The sequence below is a fragment of the Magnolia sinica genome, chromosome 2, assembly GCF_029962835.1.
Source record: "Magnolia sinica isolate HGM2019 chromosome 2, MsV1, whole genome shotgun sequence".
Classification (NCBI taxonomy): Eukaryota; Viridiplantae; Streptophyta; class Magnoliopsida; order Magnoliales; family Magnoliaceae; genus Magnolia; species Magnolia sinica.
In genome coordinates this window covers 32,983,383-33,006,547 of record NC_080574.1, presented here as the reverse complement: position 1 = coordinate 33,006,547, position 23,165 = coordinate 32,983,383, and the positions used below count along the sequence as shown (strand labels likewise).

Below are 23,165 nucleotides of genomic sequence, written 5' to 3'. Positions count from 1 at the left end.
GATATCCCCTATGTGAGGATAATAGGAGTGGAGTAGCTGTGTGGCTATTTATTAACAGTTGGTGTACACACAGGCGAACGACTATAATCCCTTGTGTTTTGTGGTTGTGTAGTTTATATTTCATATATTTAATTATTCATTTGTGGGATGTATATGTGGATGAGAATGTTGTAATCATTTTATTTCAAGCTCAGTGGGGAATGTTGTAATAGTTTAGATTTAGATTTCTGCAATTTATCTCTTGCTATCTCTTTATTAGATTGAGCTTCAGTTTCTCTATTTGTTCTAGTAAAGTTGCCCTGTCATTTTTATGGTGCATGGTTGTCCTTAGAACAATCAATATTTTGAGATTGCATTCAACATTGTGTATTAATTTATTTATTTGGCTATCTCTCTTACTTTATTTCCGCTGTATTTATTTTAAATTTGACATAATCCTATTCATCCCCCCCCCCCCTTCTAGGACATATAGCTTGACCAATTCAAAATGCCACATGTTATCGATGGATGAATCTTGGCCATATAACTTGGCCAATCATTAGTGGGTTTGATTGTCAAATAACCTAGCCCATGAATTAGCTATATGCCAATCATATTGGCGACACTCATTTAAGAGAAAATGGATGGAATATCACCAATGGCTTATATATCCAACATAACTTTCGAGATGGGGTGTGTTCGTGTAGTGCTCCACATGGTACACTGCCCGGCCTGGAACTAGCTCCGTGCCAGCAGGTGCAATGTAATTTCACCTCCTAAATCTCTTCTCTTGTAGGCTATGGCTGTGGTTTCCTTTGCCACCAAAGGCCCACTGAGTGGAAGATTAGTGTCCGAAGTTGAATTTGAGGCAGTGGCCTATTGACTGGACTGCAAGATCTATTATGATCGACACTGTCTGCTTTGTGTAGGAGGGACTGAAGTCACCATGGGAGCATTAGACTGTTCCTTTTAAGGGTGCACATGGTACCGGTAGAACTGGTAAACCAGACCGGAACCAACCAAACCGCATAGTTTGGTCCGGCTCTGAAGTGCACCGGTTCTGGTTCCGGTTCCAAGAATCAAAGTACTGGTTAGTTCGGTTTCGGTTCGGTTCGGTTCTTAGTTTTGGGTTCTGCAGAACCGAACCCTAGAACCAGACCCCTTGGTCAATAAATATTTAAAATTTATTGTTTAAAACATAAAAACTATACCATTCATCAAATGGATCACAACACGAATAGACATTAGCAGCAAAATCATTTTGGGAACACGAAAGGGTCATAAAAACAAACCATGACAAGATTACTCTGTGCAAAAAAATTTAGTAGAGAAGCTTGGGCTGGATTATTTTTTTTTTAAAATCATGCAATTGGGCTTGATTATAAAAAGCCCATAATCGTAGAACTGAACTTGAACCGTACTGGTTTTTTAGGATCTGGTTCTAATTCGGTTCTAGGATGCAAACGGTCTGGTCTCAATTCTAGTTTTCCTGTAACTGTTGGGAACTGTTTAGTTTCGGTTTCACCCCAGAATCAAACTGAACCGAACCGTGTGCACCCCTAGTTCCTTTCTCTACAATGAAGTGCTGGGGTGGCACATGTGCCAACATGACATCTATGCAATATGCTGGCCACTCATCAAGTGGGGATATTTTGAACATTCCCAGGCCCAATATTCAGGTTTGTTCGTGCATCAGGCGCATCACCCTTCTAGGATTTGAAGGTAGAAAAGATACGTAGGTGTAGCTTAAATAATCAGTGGACTAGCTTGAATTTTGGGCCAGGGAATGGTGGGACCCTCGTGCTGAATGGGTTGAATCTTTGCACTCCTACGCCACATTGGAATGTCAGCCATGAATAGCCTCTTCAATCTATCCTAATATAGATTGCTCATCGAGCCGTTGCAGACACTGCATGGATGCCGACCTTTTCACTCTTTTGAATCTTAGTGAATTAGTGTACATTATTTAATGCCTTAAAACCTCAGGTTTGTTCACTATGTTGTGCACGAAAGACTGTATACACAAGTGGGGCCCACATTTCAGTTATCCAAAACGATGATATGTTGAGGCTCATGACAGATGGAGGGTGCACAAAAATATCTCCTGGATTAGATGACCCTTAGATATATTTGAATTTGGCAATATTTGGGTTGTAAGGGAACCATTTCTGTGTTGTACATTAAATTACAACACATAGGGATTTATTTCCCACCAATGTGTCACTTTTTTATAAGATCCGAGCCGTGGAAAATGTGCACCACATCATAAAGATCACCTGCGGTAAAAATCAGAAAGGTCTATTAATCAGGTTGGCCACACCGCTGAAATCAACGGACAGACAGCGGTCTGATTCTGTGTGTGCTTGATTCAACTGATGATTGGAAGGTTTCGATTTTCACGGTAGGTGAATGTAGTCCACCCTTTTCGCGGCTGGGATTTGTCACGTCAGCTACAAAATACAAATGTTGTATGTGAACTGGGAGAGTTCTGGTCCATGATATCGAGGGTTCAGATCGCTCAAAACATTGGCCCATCTTGCACGAACTGAAAAAGCGAACAGTGCTTAAACCTCGTTGCTAGTAGCTCCCTTGTTCTCGCTTCTTCTTCCCGGGGTTTAAGCAGGGGCAGATAGAGAGAGAGAGAGAGAGAGAGAGAGAGAGAGAGAGAGATGAACAAGGACAAGATCTTTAAGCTCGCAAAGGGATTCAGAGGGAGGGCGAAGAACTGCATAAGGATAGCAAGGGAGAGGGTGGAGAAGGCGCTCCAGTACTCTTACAGGGACCGTCGTAACAAGAAAAGGGATATGCGTTCTCTCTGGATCGAACGTATCAACGCCGGGACTCGTTTACACGGTGTATGCATCCTTCCTTTTTGTCAATTTCTCCTCATTTTCTCTTCTTCCATCCTTTCTGTTTCTTAGTCGATGTTTTTGTCCTTCTCTCTGTTCATCTGCATCTTGAATCTTGATTACTATGTCTCCACTGTACAGATCATTTATCAGAATCCTGATGCAGGATTTCTAAAAATCGCCTTTCGATTTGATTAAGGGGACGTTTGGCAGCTTGGATTTTGTGCCTTTTAGATTTTTGATCCAAATACACACCAAAATCTTGTGTTTGGCCCACTGAAATTTGGGGCAGGCGACTTTTTTAGTTCCTCTGTAAAAGCTGGGTGCGAAATGATAAAAACTAGAAATAGAAAAGGTACAATTTGAAATATTGAATAATTGCTTGTATTTCATGGAGTGTGGAGTCCTGAATTTATGCATGAGGAGTGGCGCCAATATGGAATAATACAATAAATAATAAATCTGATTATACCCTAATGAATTATGGACAAAAGAGGAAAAATATACAAAAGAATGAAGTATTTTCCTAATATGTACATGGGAAATGAAGTCCTTCCTAATACTTCCCCTCAAGTTGACGTGTGAAGGTCCTTAATGCCCAACCTGCCGAGTAAAAAATCAAATCATTCCTAACCAAGAGGTTTTGTGAAGATGTCCGCAAGTTGTTGGTCGGTGGGCATGAATGAAGTACAAAGAACACCAGAGGATATCTTTTCACAAACAAGATGACAATCAATCTCAATATGTTTGGTCCTTTAATGAAAAATGAGATTGTTTGTTATGTGAAGGGCTGCTTGGTTATCACAATAAAGGCACATAAGCGGGCCATGTGGAATGCCAAGATCTCGAAGAAGAATTTTGAGCCTAGTGAGTTCACAGGTAGCATTGGCTATTGCGCGGTACTTGGCTCAGAAGATGACTGTGAAACAATGGTTTGTTTTGTTTTTTGTTTTCTTTTTCCAAGAGATAGGACTTTGCCTAGGCATCGTAAAGTATCCTGTGGTAGAACGTCGTGTCTTGGGATAACCGGCACGGTCAGAGTTGTACTAAGTAGATAACTGAAGAGAGCTATCGAAGGATTAAAAAGTGCCATTACCAGGAGAAGACTTGAGATATCTTAACACACTAATAGTAGCATCATAATGAGGTTGGTAAGGCTGATGCATGAATTAACTAAGAATGTTGACTAGATAAATGATATCCAGTCTTGTGGTTGTTAAGTAGATGAGATGCCCAACAAGCCATTGATACCAGTGTTTTAAATAGCGGTAGCGTGTTGCGTAGCATTAACCCTCTATAACGTGTAGCACAAGTAGCTTAAGCTAAGCGATACTTCTATATTTTAATTTAAAAATAGAAAAAAATATGATGAATAATAAGAATATATGTGTGTGTGTGTGTGTGTGTGTGTGATTCATTTTTTCAAGTATAAGAATGTTCAAACAAGATATTAATCATCATTTATTATTAATGTCTTATTGAAACCACATACATAAACCAAATCAAATTATTATCACATCAATAACTTTTTAAGCAAGTTATAATTAAAATGTCTAATTGAAATCACAAGTCACAAGTTTGAAAAGAAATGAAAATCCCACAAGTTGAGAGTATTAAGTATAAAATAGAAAATATAATTACCATTTACTAAAGAAAAGGCATAGTGTATGCTACATATGCTATGCATATGCTACATACACTATGACCCTTGTAGATTTACGCTATTTGCCATCACTATGTGGCGTCATGACTACGCTACGGGTGCTACTGCTACTCTATGGGCACTATTCAAAACACTGGTTGATACATAGAGGGGTCATGAAGAAGATCACCTTGGTCATTAGCCAAATGCAAATTTTGTTTTATAGAAAAAGTAGCACGTCGACTGCCGAGATGATCGCTATCTTTGAGAATGTTAAGGGTGTATTTGCACTGACTTAAGAAAATTCCCATCAGAGAATGAGGCACCTCAATGCCTAAAAAATATTTCAAGAGACCGAGATATTTAATGTGGAACTTGGTATGTAGAAATTCCTTTAGGGCATTGATGGCAGATTGATTGTTGCCGGTGATAATTATATCATCCACATAAACGAATACTGCAGTGAAGATAGTGTCATTGGAATGGGTGAAAAGAGAATAATCTCCTGAGGATTGATGATAGCCAACTTCTTTAAGAGCAGAGGAAAACTTGTCAAACTAGTTTCTTGATGCCTGTTTGAGACCATAGAGTTGTTCAGATGACAAACTCGTTGTTCTCCCTGTTTGGCAAAACCAGATGGAATGGTCATATAAACTTCTTCATGCAGGTTCCCATGTAGGAAATCGTTGTTGACATCTAGTTGATGTATTGTCCAACAGCAAATGGTAGCCACAACCAATAGACAATGAACAATGATGAGTTTTGTAAAGGGAATAAATGTCTTATGGTAGTCTAAGGGGTCATTTGGCACCATGGATTGTGTGTGATTTTAAATCACCTAGTATGTTTGGCACCATAAAGTAACTGGGGGTTTCACATCCAAGGTGAAAGCTTGGATTACATCTAAAATCCTTCCAAGAGTTATGCATATAACATGTGTGTCACTAGACTGTTAATCTATTGGGCACATGGCCCACTGATGATATCCCAAAACAATTTAGATTATCAATTGCATCACTATAATTACTTTAATATGATGATCTGTGCCGTTCAAACTTCAAACATTATCCATGTTAGTCAACGGTTAAAAATTGTTGGTTAGTTACTCGGATGTGATCTTGTGCTTGGACCCCATCTAGACTTGGAATTTCATTTCTTTTAAGCAAAGTATATATGTCGACTGGTTTATTACAGCCATTATGTCAAACATTACATATATACACTAATTAGAGATATTAAAGTTGATTTAGTAATTAAATTCAAACCCTCGTAAATATACTATGCATAGCTACTTTTGGATTACAGGGAATTCTAAATCCAGGGTGCCAAACACAACAGGAGGATTTCAAATCCAGAGGGTTCCAAATCCACGCTCCCAAATAGGCCCTAACCCTTCAATCTAAGTATACCCCTTGGCTAATAAGCATGCTTTGAATCATTCAATTGTACCATCAACACGATGTTTGTCTTTGTACACCAATTTACAACCAATGGTTTTTTTCCCTGATGGTAAATGTTGTATGGTCCATGTGCGATTTTTCTCTAATACCTCAATTTTTTTAATGCCATTGCATCACACCAATGAAGAATTTTTAACAGCTTGAAAAAAGGATGTTGGCTCATCATGAGAAAAAAGAAGAAGCAAGACAACATGATTAGCAGAAAAATGATTATATGAAAGGAAGTTAGATAAGGGATAAGGAGTACTTGTAGAGGGTTGTGAAGAGGGTGAAGTAATAGAGGAGGTTAGTGGTAAGGTGGGACAGGCATAGTGTTTGAGGTAGGTAGGTCGAGTGATTGGATGATGAGAATAACGAAGGCCAGATGAAGGTGTAGTAGAGGAAAGAGGGTCGGGATTAGGAGTGGTGAGGGTTGGAGGTTATGGGGGATGATCAGGGGTTGCCTCAAAGATTAGCATGGGAATGACAGAGGAGATGTGCCAGAGATGGCAGCTGGAGGTTTGAATGGAAATGTATTCTCGACAAAAGTGATATTTCGAGAGGTGAAGATACATTTCTTTTCGAGATTATAAACTCGATAACCTCGTTGCCCAAAAGGATAATCGACAAAGATGCATTTAAAAGCATGTGGTGCAAATTTGTGTCAATGAGAAGAAATTTTATGAGCATAACACAAATATTCAAAGACTCGAAGATGATTATAGGATGGTTTACTTTTGAAAAGCATTTCGTATGGAGTCTTACTATTTAGATTGGGAGTGGGTATATGATTGATGAGATAAGTAGCAGTTAAGTCACATTCCCTAAAAAATGATAACGGTAAATATTCTTGAAAGCGCAAAGCTCGAGCAATTTCAAGGAGATGTTGATGTTTGCGCACATCAACCCCATTTTGTTATAGGGTTTCAACACAAGTTTGCTAATGAAGTATTCCATTTTCTCGATATATATATATATATATATGCTTTGAATGAGAAAGAAACTCGGTACCATTGTCAATGCAAATTTGGCTAACTGGACATTGGAACTGAGTCCTAACCATGGCATAATTTTTTTTTTAGAAGCAAACATATTTCATATTTAAAACACATGAGATAAACCCAAGTGCAACGGGAATAATCATAAACAATAGTAAGAAAATAGTGGGCACCAGTATGGGATAGTGTAGGATACCCACCCCAAATGTCATAGTGAATCAAATGAAAAGAAAGTGCACTTCAAGTGCAACTTAATGGAAAAGGACGATGAGATTGCTTTTGAGTGCAACTTAATGGAAAAGGACGATGAGATTGCCTTTCCCTTTAACACACATCGTAAGGAGAAGACGAAAAAGTAGCACCTGAAGTGGATTGTAACTGAGACAAGCAAGATACAAATAGATGACCAAGATGCATGTGCCGAGTGTTGGGACTTGTAGATTGAGTAGCGGGCATGATTGGTGGGGTGGGGATTAGGGGTTGACGTTGGTGACAATAATCCATCTCATTCTTAACCTATTGGAAGTAACTTCCTCAAGGACAGGTCATGAAAGACATAAAGTAGGAAAAATATGACAACATAATTTGAACTTTCGGTGAATTGACTAACAAATAAGAGGTTAAAATGAAAATTTGGTATACAAAGAACATGTAAAATTAAATCCGAAGGTAAAGAGACTGAGCTGACATGAGTGACGGGGTGACATCCCAAGTTGGTAATGTGACGGGTTTAGCATCAGAAGTTGTTGTGGAGTCTGTCAAGAGTGAGAGATTTAGTGACATGTGAGTAGAAGCCCCACTATTTATGATCCAAATGGTGGGATGAGAAGAAATTGCTGAAAAAACCGACATGCTAAATGAAGTGGCCATGAAGTAAGAAAGAAAACACCTAAAAAAAGATGGCTTGAATGGATGGAAGTAAGTGCGAGCAACGAGAGTCAATGGTAACGGTCCACCACACCCAGTTGGGCTCTCCAGTTGGATCTGGACCCATAATGAATTGAATTTGCACACATGCAGAGTGCTTGCAACAAGGTTCTAGTAAGAAACCAAGGGCCAGATGCAAGCAGGTGTGGGCCCTTAGTAGCTGATGCAGGACAATTAACCACTTGCTTTAAAAGCTCGAATTGTTAGAGTATGGCGAATTAATCCCCCTCAAGCTAAGGCATATATATTAATCATGACCAGTTTGCCAAGAATGTGTTGTCCAACTCTAATGGTAAGAGCGTTAGTAAAGATAATCTGCAAGTTGAGTAGTAGACAAAATAAAGGGAGGAGAAATAATGCCAACAACAACCTTCATATAAATAAAATGACAATCAATTTCAATGTGTTTTGTCCGCTCATGGAAAATGAGATTAAAAGCTATATGAATCACATATAGATTGTCACAATACCTAAGCACAAGAGCCTTCACTGGAAATACCAATTTAGCAGTAAAACATTTTAACTACAAAATTTCACATGTGTTATTTGCCATAGCACAGTACTCAGTCTCAACACTGGATTGTGCAACAGTTGTCTATGTTTTAGTCTTCCAGGTAACAAAATTGCCTAAAAAAAGTACGGTATCCTGTCATATAGCGCCGATCATTTGGCGAACACGTTCATGCAAGGATTATCAAGAAGTTTCCCATTATCAGCTCGAAGCTTCTTATTAACCTCTAATGGCGAATCAATAGGTTTAACACAAAGATTACCACTTGAAAGGGTATAATTTCTTTGAGACAAAATGATGCTCTTCTTAGAATGAGAGACTTCAATTCTAAGAAAGTAATTTAGCGGCTCCAAATCTTGATGTTAAAGACCTTGCTCAGGGCATATTTTCATTAAGACAAATGATGCCTTTCTTAGAACGAGAGACTTAAATTCTAAGAAAATATTTTAGTGGTCCAAAATCTTTGATGTTAAAAACCTTGCTCATATAGAGTTTCAACACTGAAATTGTACTGGCATCATCACCTGTAACCAATGTTTTAAATATCAACGATATCAGCCAATATATCCCATGATATATCTTGTTTCCTACCTGTGCGGTACGGAACGCACAAGTAGTGCCGATATATCTCACATGTTCGATCTGGTGAGCATTTTCAATTTCTGATCCTTTTTTTTTTTGTTGAAATTATGTTAAATCAAAGTCAAATATTTATAAATCCATTGGTTCTTCATGTTCTCCATGTTTTTTTTTTTTTCAAAATTTTCCTTTAACCAGCTATCAATTGAGACTAATTTCAAAATATTTAGGAGTATTTGATGAAATGATCATCACATACACTCTAATTTCGAAATTTGAGTGTAAGTGGTCCAATTTGGGGAAAATTCAAAATTTTCCTAATTTCTCCCAAATTGCTTGCAATGTTGCACTCTAAACATGAAATCAAGCATGTATGAGGGCTGATCTACTGATTTGTTAAGTCCTCGTCAATTTTCAAAAAATAAAAATCATTTTAATTAAAAAGTAATAAAATATTATTAAAAAAAATATATATTTTTTCAAAATTTCCTTCAACCAGCTGTCAATTAAGACTAATTTTGAAGTATTTAGGAGTGTTTGATGAAATGATCATCATATACACTCTAAATGTTATGCATTCAATTTGAATATAGTTGCATTAGTTCAATCAGACAACTCATAGCTTAGGACCTACACAAAGGAAGCCTATCATGTGCACTTTTTTTTTTTTTTTAATAAAAGATGTTATGATTTAAAAGTGTGTATTAAGGTCTTTTTAAACAATTCGTAAAGTTTCATTGAAAAATTCAACAAATTTCCCAATGTTTCCCCATATTTCCCAAAAAGTGCGATAAATTACCTGATACCAATGATATATGCCGTGCGATAGCCGATACATATCTGTACCCCAAGGATGCGATACGTAATGTGATGCCGATATTTCAAATACCGCCTGTAACAATGACATCATTCACATACACACTCACAATGATGATACTCTGTATACGCCGTCAGAGTGAATGTGAGTAAATCTAATACGAATTAGGGGCCCGATAAACTTCTCAAACCAAGCTCGAGGAGCTCGTTTCTGACCACATATATAGCCTTCTTAAGACGACATACCTTTCTTTTCTTCCAAAGGTATTCCAAAATGATTATGTAACAACCATTATGTAACGATAACAGTGGAAATTGTTATGCGTCATGCGGTCGTAATGGCTGTTATAAAAAAATTTGACCTGTAACGGCTCCGTAACGGTCCAGTGTGTGGCTGGAATAGGTTTTTTATTTATTTATTTATTTATTTATTTATTTATTTATTATAAATAATAAAAAAATTTAAATCCATAACGGATTACAACCATCTTTACCGTTATGAAATACCTTGTCTCTTCCTCTTTCTAGAAAAATCAGGAGGGAGAAGCATACAAATCTCCTTAGTCAGTTAACTATTCAAAAAGACATTCTTAACATCTAATTGGTGCAATGGTCAATTCAAATTAGCAGCAAGAGAAATTATCATCCGTACCAAATTCTTCTTTGCAACAAGAGCAAAAGGTTACAGAATAATCCTCACCATATGCCTCTGTAAATTCTTTAGCTACGAGACAAGCTTTTTATTGAGCTATACTACCAGTAGGGTTCTCCCATGCAGGATTCCTCTCAAGGGTAGCCATATCCTCCTCCATGGCTTGTCGCCATAAAGGAGAATTAAGATCCCCTTTAAGATTTTTGGGAATAGTGAAAGAAGAATATTCAAGGGCATAAACAAAAGACTTGTGAACTAGAGACAAAGAATGATAGGAAATAAAACATTCAATAGGATGACAATGAGCACAAATTAGAATTTGTTGTGGGGGTTCAGATCTAGAATTGGGTTGGGAGTCAAGTTTAGGTTTGGAATATGATTTGGGTCCATACTATAAACATGCCTGTTGCATGGTTTTTAAATAATAAATATAATTAAATAAATGATATTTCAAAAAAATCGTATTCTCAGGTACCTGAGTTGGGTACCTGACCCGACCAGATTTCGGATCCAAATATGTTAACTAAACCCTAATCAATCCATATACCCATTGACAGCCTGACCACCCAGACCCGTCATGCATGGGGCTTATTGTTGATCATCTAAACCATTTATTTGTTGGGAATAATGGAGCAAGTGCGAAAATTGAACTAAGACAACTTTGCTATGAATAAACAGTTAATAAATGCCTACGCCATTGGAATGCCTTATTCACATTGAGTTAGGCGATGATTCTTCTAATTTGTGGTGTCATTTTGCAAATAAACGCTAAAGGTTCGTCCTTTCTTGAGAGACCTAAATATAGGGAAAAATTGGTTGTCCATTAGGCTTAAATAAGATATCATCATCATCACCACCACCTTATGCCAGTAATTTGGGTCACAGCTTTTAAAGGGCAAAGGTTTTGTGATCGGCTGCCCACCAGGCATGAACCTCACCATTTTTCTTGGGCTAATGGAAAATGGCCATGGCAGTGGTTCACATGCTGGAGGTTACATAAGATAAAAGCCAAGAAAAAGGAAAAGGAAAAACTAGTACCATGAGCAGGTATCTGATGATTCTGACCCAGTGTTCTCTTTATAGATAGGACATACATCAAATAGAATTGTGTATTTCAAATCCTCTAATTTTCTTTTACTAGAGGTGCTCCCTTTGTGCTCCTACATCTAGTTTTCAAGGATTACCACCCCTGAATTCACTTTACTCTTAATTTGATGGATTTGTTTCCTAGTGTTGTGATATGTTTCAATAGCCAGATGGTTTCCTAGTGTTGTGATATGTTTCAATAGCCAGATTGTTGCAGCTTGCCGGTCATTTTCAGTTGTACTCTTGATGTCATTGTGATGTAATCTGTGGTGAGGATTGATCCTCAAAAAGTTATGTGGACTAAATCTAATCCCGGTTAGGTGCAGTTGTAGCTCTTTCAATCCAATACCATGTCCCAAAAAGAAATTTGAGAACTGACTGGCTTCTTACAAGGGCTTCATGGCTGGTTGTGTCATGGAATGGGGAATCTCCTTCCATTGCTATGTTATTTGCATGTCAGAATTTGATGGTCTGGCTAAGATTCTGAAAATCCAATTGATTTCTTTGAAATGATTAGTGGGGTCAGGAAAAGAGTTCTATTTTATTGCATGGCTAGTCTATGTGGACGGGTGATGTTGCCATTCAGTAGTTGAAATGGTTCATCCACCTATGCAGATGCAGCAGTGGATTATTGCTGTGTTCCAGTGTCTGGATATGAACTGTTGCCTGTAATAAGTTTGTCCTGGAGTTGATTTTGCTTATGGAAGATTGCATCAAAGAGATGCAGTTTATCAAAGTAGGGATTATAGGGGAGACAACAGATGTTTTGCTAGAGATCAAATTTTTGGGTCATCCATCTGCAGTTATTTTGGACCATTTCAAAGTGGTCCTGGTGGACATGAGGGGGCTATGAAACATTACAATTGGGAAGTCTTTTTTGTCGTTATTCTTTGCAATAAGGTATTGAAGTTGATGATGGATCCTTGAATTTGTGGGCATTACATTCAGTTGGATCTTTGCTCAAATGACTCGTCGCATTTACTCTTAATTTGAGTTTGCAAAGACAGAGGACCCAGTTGACTAGAATGAATTGTGATTTCCCCAACAATGTCTCTCACATCATCTAATTGTACTGCTATGGTTACTTCTCAATCTGTGTTGATGTCTGAACAGGGATATCCTACTATGTAGTTGCTTCTCATGTCTGAGGCCCTGTAAACAATCATCGGCTACTACTGTTTGGATGGGTTTCTATATTTGGAAAGGGAAAATGCGTCTCCATAGGAAAAAAGCATTTTGGACTCAAAATCCCATGTTTAAATGGTAAATTAAACTACTATGGAATTTGTCAAATTTCTCCGACTATGCTTATAAAGATTTGATGAGAGAGTGTATGAGGGATGGTTTGGTCTAAGCGAACAAAAGGCAACTTGCATACACAAGTTTGAGAATGGGCATCAAAATCGACAAATAGATGACGTTGTACAAATCAGGTGAGGGGGGCAGGTTTTGATGATTGGGGTGAATGGCAAGTGGTTGGAGCCTGGATCCAATGTTTCGAAAATGGACCAGCAACATACTGCAAAAGTCAATTGTTTAGACAAGACCTATTAAGAAGAGGAAAGGGATGACCAGAAATTAATTCAAATTAATTAGAAAAATAAGAAAAAAGTAAGAAGTCTATAAATTATCGATGAAGAAAATTAGTTGGGACGTGATGAAGAATGGTGGAAAAGGATTCAGTTAGCTGACCCAATTATTTGGGATAAGGCTTAGATGATGATGAGAATTGAAAATTTTTAGTTTGAAATCTTTACTTACTCGTTGCCAATAACCGTATCTGGAAAACTAGTTTTGTAGTAGTGAGCTTTGCTGAACGCACGCCTGCAATAAAGCTAATGTACACACCACACGTGTGCCAGCATGTCACATAGTTTTTAGATCCAATCCATCCATCAATTTGGTCTGCCCTTCTAAATATCTCCTCAAAAATGTCAGGTCCAGTCAACATGTGGGCCTCAATATTGGACATAGGTGGATGTTTAGCAGACTCCAGCGGAGTTCTTCAGGGCCATGCATTTCTTTGGCCAATTGTGGCCCACCTGACCAGTGGATCAACCTGATTCTTGGCCTAGGGCATCAACATAGTGGTGCCATTCTGATTGGTGTATTAGATCTAGGGCCTATCATGCCATGCTGACACTTGTGGTTTGCGCATGAGCTTTATTACACGTGTAGGCCTAGCAAAGAAACACAAGAGAATGTAATAATAGAAACATAATATTCATAAAAAAAGAAACATAATTGGTAGGTAAATGATTTAATACTGTTGCATTAGGTGAAATTAGGTCCTTCCATCATACAAAGTGCAGGAGCAACTTGGCTTGTCAGGTACAGTTGTGCTTGAGGCCAAGTCTGATGCTAGTAGTAAAAGTAAATCAAGGCCCAAAGGGAGCTGAAGGTGATCTGTGTGGCAAGACATTCTAGGAATTGGATCCATTTCAGCCCTGTATCTTGATTGAGCTTCAGCTGTTGATTTACAATGACAATTCATTTTTGTTTCTTGCCCTTGTCAGGTGAATTATGGTAACTTCATGCATGGGCTGATGAAAGAGAACATCCAGCTCAACAGGAAGGTGCTGTCAGAGCTGTCTATGCATGAGCCATATAGCTTCAAGGCGCTTGTTGATGTTTCCCGCACCGCATTCCCTGGAAATAAGGTCCCCAAGAAGGAAGGCATCTCGATAGTGGTATGAGTCTCTTGATCCCCTCGGCCCCCTCCCATATTCTTACATGTTGAATCGCTGTTCATGCAGCCCTCTCAAATTGAAAGTTTTGGAGCTTGAATCAATAGATTATGTTGCAGATCTTTATGAACACTGAACACCTGATGTTCTGATGATCTCCCCAAGTAGTAATTTCTCAGTTTTAATAGAAGTAGAAGAAAATTAAGAGATGGATACATTCTGGTGGTTTGTGGATTACAAGCATTGTGCATATTTGTGTAAAGAGAGATGCTCCAGTGCATTCAGAGCGCTATCAGGTCTCCTAGTCGCATCATTCAGTTAGATAGCTCAGTCAGTTGTTCTGAACTGTCCATTAAGTCCAAAACACATTTATTAAGCTACCATGTAAAAATTTCGCTCACCAGATGATCCAATCCATTCTTGATTTGGCCTTATTTTCTCTGGCCATCCTTTTTCCAAGCCTTGGATGGATGGCTGTGATTGCCTAACAAAAGTGATTCTTTAGAATCATAGGCAATCCATGGTGGTCTCTAAGACAAAAAATAGATGGATCGAATTGTTAATTGGACCTATTTTTGTGTCAATGATCTTGAGTCCATATTAAAGGTCAAGATCATTGATTGAATAGTTCATATTTGTCGCAACGGTGTGAGGCTTGCATGGTAGCCCATGAAATGTGAGTTGGACCTAATGAACAATCTAGATCAATGGATTAGACAATCCAAGTGTCCCAGTGCAACTAGGAGCACTATAACTTACAGTGCTCTGAGAGCACTAAGAGCTTTTCTCGGGTGGAACGGATATAGTTCTGTAATACCGACCGTTTGGGGTGGTGTGGAAAACTGGAATAGGATAGGGCATTATTAACTTTTCTTCCTTTAGAAAGCCCCATGGATTCTAATTTGGGGAGCTAAACCATCCCACCGGTCTTTAAATGATGAGGTTAGGTGTGTCTGGCCAATAGAGAAAAATGTTTGCCCCCCCATATTTCATCAGATGTTTCAGATCAAAGTGTCTGTGGCCCATGATATGGACGGTAATGATCAGCACACATGTACCACAAGTGCATTGATGGATGGTCTACATCCCTGTATTTACTTGCAAAGGCATCCTTTCTGTCAATATATTAGCAGATGGTGAGGTTTGAATAATATTCAGAGAGCCAACGTTTTTTCATTTCTTTTTTGGGCATTTAGATGTACTTTTCCAATGGTGGAATTTTAGGATCACGGGCATCAGTTTGTACGAGTGGGGCCTATATTTCTATGATCTAAGCAACTGGCTGGATGCGATTCATTGTTGATGGGCCATGCCCCAAGTCTCAGATTATTTATTTATTTATTTATTTTAAAGGTTTGATCCTCCAATCGTGGGCCTTGTTTCCGAAATGGGCCAAACCATCCATTTGCAGGACAAATGGAAATGTTTAGGATTGTCTTGTGAAGCAGACTTTTGGGTCATGCTCCATCCATGGTGGGCTTGAACAGATGAACGGCCTTGATCACGGAACTGTGGATTCTACAAACTGAAATCTTGATTTATAAGGTCCATTATCGCCTGATGCATCACAGTTCGTACAGAGACCTGATGCAGGGTCTGTTGATTTGAATGAAACCAGTGAATGGGCGATGTCTAAGAAAATGACCAGATCGGACCTCTCAGATAAGTGGCCTACCCAAAAACGGTTGGGCAGAAAACATATCAGCGGTCCAAAGTAACAGTTTAAAAGGAGTGGAATTTTTTCTTGAGACTCAATCCATCCATGTCTGGCACCCATCATATAAACGGTCTAGATACCAAGAAATGGGCCGCACGTGTACAAAGTATATGATACTTGGCCCACTAAAGTACGGTCTAGATCATTTGTCTCCACATACAAACCTATGAATGACATTCCCATCCCATTTTTCCACATGGTGTGGTCTCTTTGAGTTGTGGATCTAGCTGTTGTTTATTTATTTATTTATTAAAACCAATAGATGGAGTGGGTTTTAGTAGGCAACATTGTGGGCGTGCATGGACTTGGGTGTTTTCTAGTGCAGTAGAGGATTAGAATAGTATAAGAGAGGTGATCTCAAATCTTTCAAGTGGATATTTTCATACCTGTAATGTGCATCTGACATCCAAACTGTCACCATGAGGCTCACCTTGTGCAAAATTCATGGTAATACAATCATTAAGTGGTCCACACTTGAATTTTTCTATTCATAAATGGCTATAGTTTATTTTTCTATGGCGTGATCTACTTGATGAGTATATTGGTCTGATCTTAGTATAAGGCGATCCTCATGATGGGACTAACCAGTTGGACAGGTTGGACATCGAATGTACATGATAGGCCATAGGTTATCTTTTGGGTGGACGGCAACTTAAGCTCCAACCAATTGGACACATGAGACTAAAAAAAGAATGGACTAGCCTGACTTGCTTACGCGCACCAAAAGTGTTACTTGTGCTAATTGATAGCTAAGCAAAATAAAAATGCACCAAATCTATGCCGTCCATCAGGTTCATCGTCATATTTTTCACCATGGATTCTAAAAATTAGTCAAATGTAATATTTAGGTGGGCCATAATATAGGAAGAAGTGTAAAATCATTCCTAAAACCTCTGCATTCACGTGGTGTGGCCATATGAGTATTGCAATGTTCTAATTTTTTAGGGAGTCAGTTTTTCCTGATGTTGTACTTCAAATGGATGGATTGGATGGGACCTCAAATGAAATTTGGATGATTTTTATGGCTAGACTTTGTCATCCCAACTGTTTCCATGGTGTGGCTCACCGATCTACCTGATTTTTGAGTCCCTTTGTAAACATAGGCCACGGCGGTGGATCTCATTGACTTGAAGTTGCACCATCCTCCATGTTAGTGAAAGTAATGCCCTCTCTTTGGTTTGAAAGACATTGTCATGATAGAGGTGACTACTAATTTTTATTTTTAAAATTTTAAATTGCACCATTTTTTATTTTTATTTTATATATATATATATATATATATATATATATATATATATATGAATAAAAGTTGTTTCAAAAAAGCATGTTTAAGTCAATTTGTCTAGAGTAATTTTTAAAAACTATCCTCTTAAACATGTAGAGTTTAAAACATTTAATTAATTATACAAGTATTTTTAAGCATTTAAAATGGAGTTTTGCTGACTATAGACTATGGTGGGCCCCTCTCCATTTCTAACAGCCACATCTCTGATGAACGATTGCTGATTGATGCATCCATGTCGCACTGATCAGGTGTTCCTAACCATGCATCTTTTTTTAAGTTCCTCACCAGCAGTGGCCCTCAACTATTCAATAGCAAGCAATGGATCGCCTGCCATTTTCTGCATATATACCTTTACCATACACGGTCCTCAAAGGGGATTAACTGCAGCCTTACCGTGGGGCCCATATTTATGTATGTATTCTATATCCAGGCCGTCCATCATTTTTGCCAAATCATTTTAGTGCATCCCTACAAAAATGAAGCAGATCTGGTTCTCAGGTGGACCATACCATTGGAAACCGTGGTGATTGACCATTAATAGTCTACAAAATAGTCTACCAAAGTTTTGGATCAAGCTGATATATATATATATATATATATATATATATATACACACACACACACACACGCGATAGTTAGCAAAACGGCATGCGGGCAAGGTTTTTAGAATATATATATATATATATATACACACACACACACACACACACACACACACACACACACACGCACGCACGCACACATGGAAACGCTCACCTGCGAACCAGTTCGTACGTACTACATACGAACTTTTTTGAGAACCCATCATACATGATGTGGATCTGAAATCTGAACCGTTAATGTGAAGCAGCACCTAGTGAAACCTCCCGGGACCAAGTTTTACTTCGATCAAAAACTTTGATGGGCCATGAAAAATGAAAACAGTTTCCTCCCTTGATTTTCATTTCTCTTTGCTATGGCCCACCAGAACTTTAGATCAGGGTGAAAATTTGTTATAGGGTGTTTCATGGGATTCCGCATCACATGGACCGTTCAGATTAGACACCCATGACACGTGTGAAAACGTGCGCACATGCGTAGGTACGCAGGGGAGCATGACTCGTATACATATACGGGAAAAGGTACTATGCGCTCGAGCTGATGGGACTGTCCCATGAGGTCGAGGTGTGTGGGTGCCACCGTGATGCGTTTGGAACATCTACCCCATCAGTCAGATGCACCATTCCATCAAAAATCAAGTCAATCCGTGACTTTTGTGAGCCACACCACATAAAAAAGTGGGGAGGGGCTGTGCACCATTAAAACATTCATAATCATTTTTTGGGCCCACTGAGATGTGGTTTGCAAATCCAGCCCATCCATTATGTTTGTCCCACTTGGATGAGGGTTCAGACCAAGTTTCAGTAGCATTCAAAACTCAGGTCGGCCCCACCACGTGCTTTTATATGTTTTTAGCATGTCTTCACATTATTTTAGATGGTATGGCCCACCTGAGTTCCGTATACGGCTGATTTTTGGCATATCCATAATTTAGAGGGGACCCATCAAATGCACGGTGTTGATGGTCGACACGCAATATATATATATATATATATATATATATATCTATCGGAAACGCTCACCTGCGAACGGGTTCGTATGTACTACGTACGAACTTTTTTGAGAACCCATCCTACGTGATGTGGATCTAAAATCTGAACCGTTAATGTGAAGCAGCACCTCGTGAAACCCTCCCAGCCTAAGTTTTACTTTGATCTAAAACTTTGATGGCCCATGAAAAATGAAAACATTTTCCTCCCTTGATTTGAATTTCTCTTTGCTATGGCCCAACAGAATTTTAGATCAGGGTGAAAATTTGTCACATGGGGTTCCTTGAAATTCCGCATCACATGGACCGTTCAAATTAGACACCCATGACACGTGTGCAAAGGTGCGCACGTACGTAGGTGCGCAGGGGAGCATGACTCTATATATATATATTCCCCTTCATCCAGGTTTATGTGACCTTATCAACCGATTGGATGACAAATAAACATTTTGGAAACATTTCAATGGGTCTTAGGATGTCTTTAACGGTAGGGCATTCATCGCCACTGTTTCCTGTAGTATTATGGTCCACCTGAGAACTGGATCTGCTTCATTTTTTGGCTCCTGCCCTAAAATAAAATGGCAGAACATATGAACGGCGTGGAAATAGAATACATACATCAAGGTGGGCCCTACGGTAAGGGCCGAACCATCTTGGGTGTGGCCCGGCTGCACCTAGTCCTATCCCCACTGTCCAGCTGATGAGGCCTTCTCACTGGATGGTCCAGATTCGTCAGGACGTTTACCAATTAACAATTAGTACGGCTGGTAACATTTACAACGTACACAGACGCCTGAACAAATTTAAAGAAAGGGATGGGCCATACGGCAGCCTGTTTGCCAGGCATTTATTGGCTCAGCAAGTGGGCCCACTTTAACTCCGAATAGGATAATTTCGGATGCGGACTAGATACTTGACAGGTTGAGTAGCGAGTAGGCTACTGAAGTGGCGTCACCAAGTTCTGTGGGCCCCACTATGATGTATGTGTTATATCCACACCGTCCATCCATTTTGAGATATCATTTTAGAATATGAACCAAAGAATGAAGCAGATAAAAATCTGTAGTCGACCCACCACAGAAAACAGTGGGGAGAGTGATTCCCACCGTTGAAACTATCCTAAGGCCCACCATAATGTTTATTCGAAATCCAACCTGCTCAAAAGTTAAAAAAGACATGAAAGGATTGAAAACACAAATATCAGGTTGATATGTGGCTTTTAAAAGTTTTTAAACATGCCTTGCTCCATGCAATAATTTCAACTTCTAAGCACGTTTTGCATTTGTTGATCTTGAGAAGGAGGAATTGATTTTGGGAAACAAAATGGCCATGGTTATAATCCCAAGAGTTTAATGGCCTAACTTGAAATGTTTCATCCGTCTCAAAGCTTTTGGCATATTAGTTAAGTTCTTAACAATTGATATTAAAGCTAATATTACATTCATAGCGAAAGCTGCCGTGATGTGAAAGGGGCTGCTACACAACCAGAGTACTGAGAAAAGCGGAACTTGTAATCAGGTCGTATCAAACATTGGACACGACCCCATATGGGAATATCACAAGAATCCTATATCTGGCCCACTTTTTATTCAACATGGACATTGCCTTATTTTCTTCTTAACAATCAATGGGCAATGGATTTGTCTTGTTTGATCAGGGAGAGATTTCATGTGTTCCCTGCATCATGGCACATCAAACCAATAGTCTTGGGTGGCATTTCATAATCATATTAATGATACAGGGAAAAAAAGAAAAAAACAACAACAAGCATCACATCTTGTTAGAGATTTTATTAAAGGATTTTTACTAAAATCGTCCCAAGGAATGGTCGTAGCATGTGTTTAGCTTCCTCTTTAAATATTTATTTTTTGGCCTCCTAACACCTTCCTTTTTTTTTTAAAAAAGGAGTGAAACTTTCCCTAGCATTGCAACACGTGCCCTAAGGAGTCATTGAGTGCAGGAGAAGATACGGGGCCCTACCATCATGTATGACGTGGGCGTGGATTGGATACTGACAAGGTCAGTAGCCAAATCGCTACTGAAGTGACGTCACCAACCTATGTGGACCCCACCATGATGCATGTGTTGTATCCATAACATCCAACCATTTCTAGAGATCCTTTTATGGCATTACAAAGAGAATGAGATTGATCTAAATTTCCAGTGGACCCACCACAGAAAACCGTGGGAGCCACCGTTGAAAAATTTATAGGGCCCACAGTGATGTATTTTTGAGATCCATCCTATTAATAAGTTAACATAGAGATATATGAAGTGAAAACAAAAATATCAGCTTCATCGGAAACTACTGTGGCCCCAAAGAAGTTTTGAACGGTGGCTGTCACTGTCCCCACTATTTTCTATGGTGGGGTCCACTTGAACTTTAGATCTATCTCATTCTCTTTGTAATGCCATAAAAAAATCTCTAAAAATGGTTGGACAGTATTGATACAACACATGTATCATGGTAGGGTCCACAGAGCTTGTGACGTCACTTGCTACTGACCTTGTCAGTATCCAATCCGCACCTGTATGCCGTGAGCTTGTCAAGGGGTGACATGGCCCCACTGTAGGGGAGATCAAATTAGATCATTCTCATTGTACATGTGTGGACGAATGAAAAATATTAATTACATTTAAATACAAGTTCTCTATGGCCCATAACAACAAATAATAGCCAGTGTTTAATCTCAACTCTTTTCTATGGAATGGTACATCTTTGCTATGGATATACTTCATTCCTGAGGTCATGCCCTTGATTTTAAAAATGGATAACATGGATTTGACACATACCTCATAGTGCAACCCCACAAATGGCGTCCAAAATCTGTTCAGTAAGGCCAAGTCGGTTGAGAAGACCTCATTTTACATTTTTCGATTTTTATTTTTATTTTTCAGAAATCTTCCTTCAAAGCTTCCTTTTAAGTTATCCATAACCACTCTTCAGCCCAACCCAATCTCCAGCGTTATTTTCTCCCACTTCTTCGAAGCCGTCACCATGGGATCAACCGCTACTCTCTGGCATTCTATACTCCCACGAACCATTCTCCGACGTTTGTTTCTTTGAAGGAACAATCATTAGTCTTCTGTCTTCTGTCGAACTACTCACTAGCCTTTGGTCTACAATATCAACATAAGAAATAAAAAGATAAATAGGTGCACTGGATGTAGACACATTGCCTGTATTATCCAACAGATACTTTGGTTGATTATTTAGATGTTTTCTACAAAATTATAAAGCATGTTTTACAAAATATTTTTAAAATAAATCTTAGACAATAAATAATATTATAGCCCAAGTTGAAGAGTGTAAGAGTTTTATAAGGTAAGCTTAATTGATCAATGGTTTAGATGTACCTAAGGGTTAGATATTGTGATTGAGCAAACCAGTGGGTTTCATAGTATTATGATTAATCTCAAATTCATGTAAGAGGTGATGCACTTGGACTTTGATACATGCATGATGTCTGAATGGACCCCGAAAGCCTTGAAACGCGCGGAGCCTTTGAAGAGGAGTTTCAACGGATTTTAAATTGCTCCACCATGTGCTACTGAAACAAGGTGGGTACCCAAACCTACACACGTGTAAAGTTGTCTCTCCCATACCATTACTTCTCTCAAGCGTGTAAGGTGTGGAAGATACTAGCAATTCCATTCAGCAATGGCTTCTCAATCAAATATGCTTTAAATTTCAGTTATTTGATCTCCATACTTGATGCATCATGTGATCCTCTTCAATTTAATAAGTTTACAAATTTAATCATACATGGCACATTGTTAGTTGATCATAACCATCCATACTTTCATGTTGGGCCTACTAATAAATGATCTCAACATGTGGGGCTTATTGCTAGTCATTCATAAACATATACATGTTGATTTTAACCATGTGAATCTATTATTAGTTGATCATATCCACTTGTTTCCATGTTGGGCCCCTTTCTACATAAGCTCATTGTTAAATGATCTTGTAAGACCCGTATCCTATCCCGTACCGTTCCATAGGCCTCCGCGGCCCTCTCGGTCGAATTTCGATGACCCGCGATCGGTTATCGCCGTTTGCGCGCGACCCTAAAATGTTTCCCGTATATCTAAGTCGGCTCGACCCGAGACTTGTACCAGTGCGACCGCGCTGTCGCCGCGGTTCTAATGCCACGTCTTGCATGCCGATGCGGTACCCTGGCCAGGAGATGTGGGCCCGCGTTCAGTTCGAGAAAAACGTCACGCGTTGCAATCCCGAGAATCCATCACATCAATCCCATCAATCTCATTAATCAAGTACACATCACTCACCCATCACTCAACCGTCCCCAAGTACAACCCCCATCCCTAAAGTCAACTCTCTCATCACTCACCCATCACCCACACATCACTCACCCATCTCTCTCTTACAACCCCTCTCTCTCTCTC

General features: G+C 39.0%; 1 protein-coding gene across 1 annotated transcript; it reads left to right on the top strand.

The window, feature by feature from the left end:
• Positions 1-2,563: 2,563 nt before the first annotated feature.
• LOC131236917 (uncharacterized) lies at positions 2,564-14,380 on the top strand. Its single transcript, XM_058234451.1, has 2 exons — positions 2,564-2,834; positions 13,995-14,380. The coding sequence occupies exons 1-2, from the start codon at positions 2,649-2,651 to the stop codon at positions 14,172-14,174; spliced, it is 366 nt and encodes a 121-aa protein (XP_058090434.1). The 5' UTR covers positions 2,564-2,648; the 3' UTR covers positions 14,175-14,380.
• The last annotated feature ends 8,785 nt before the right edge of the window (positions 14,381-23,165 follow it).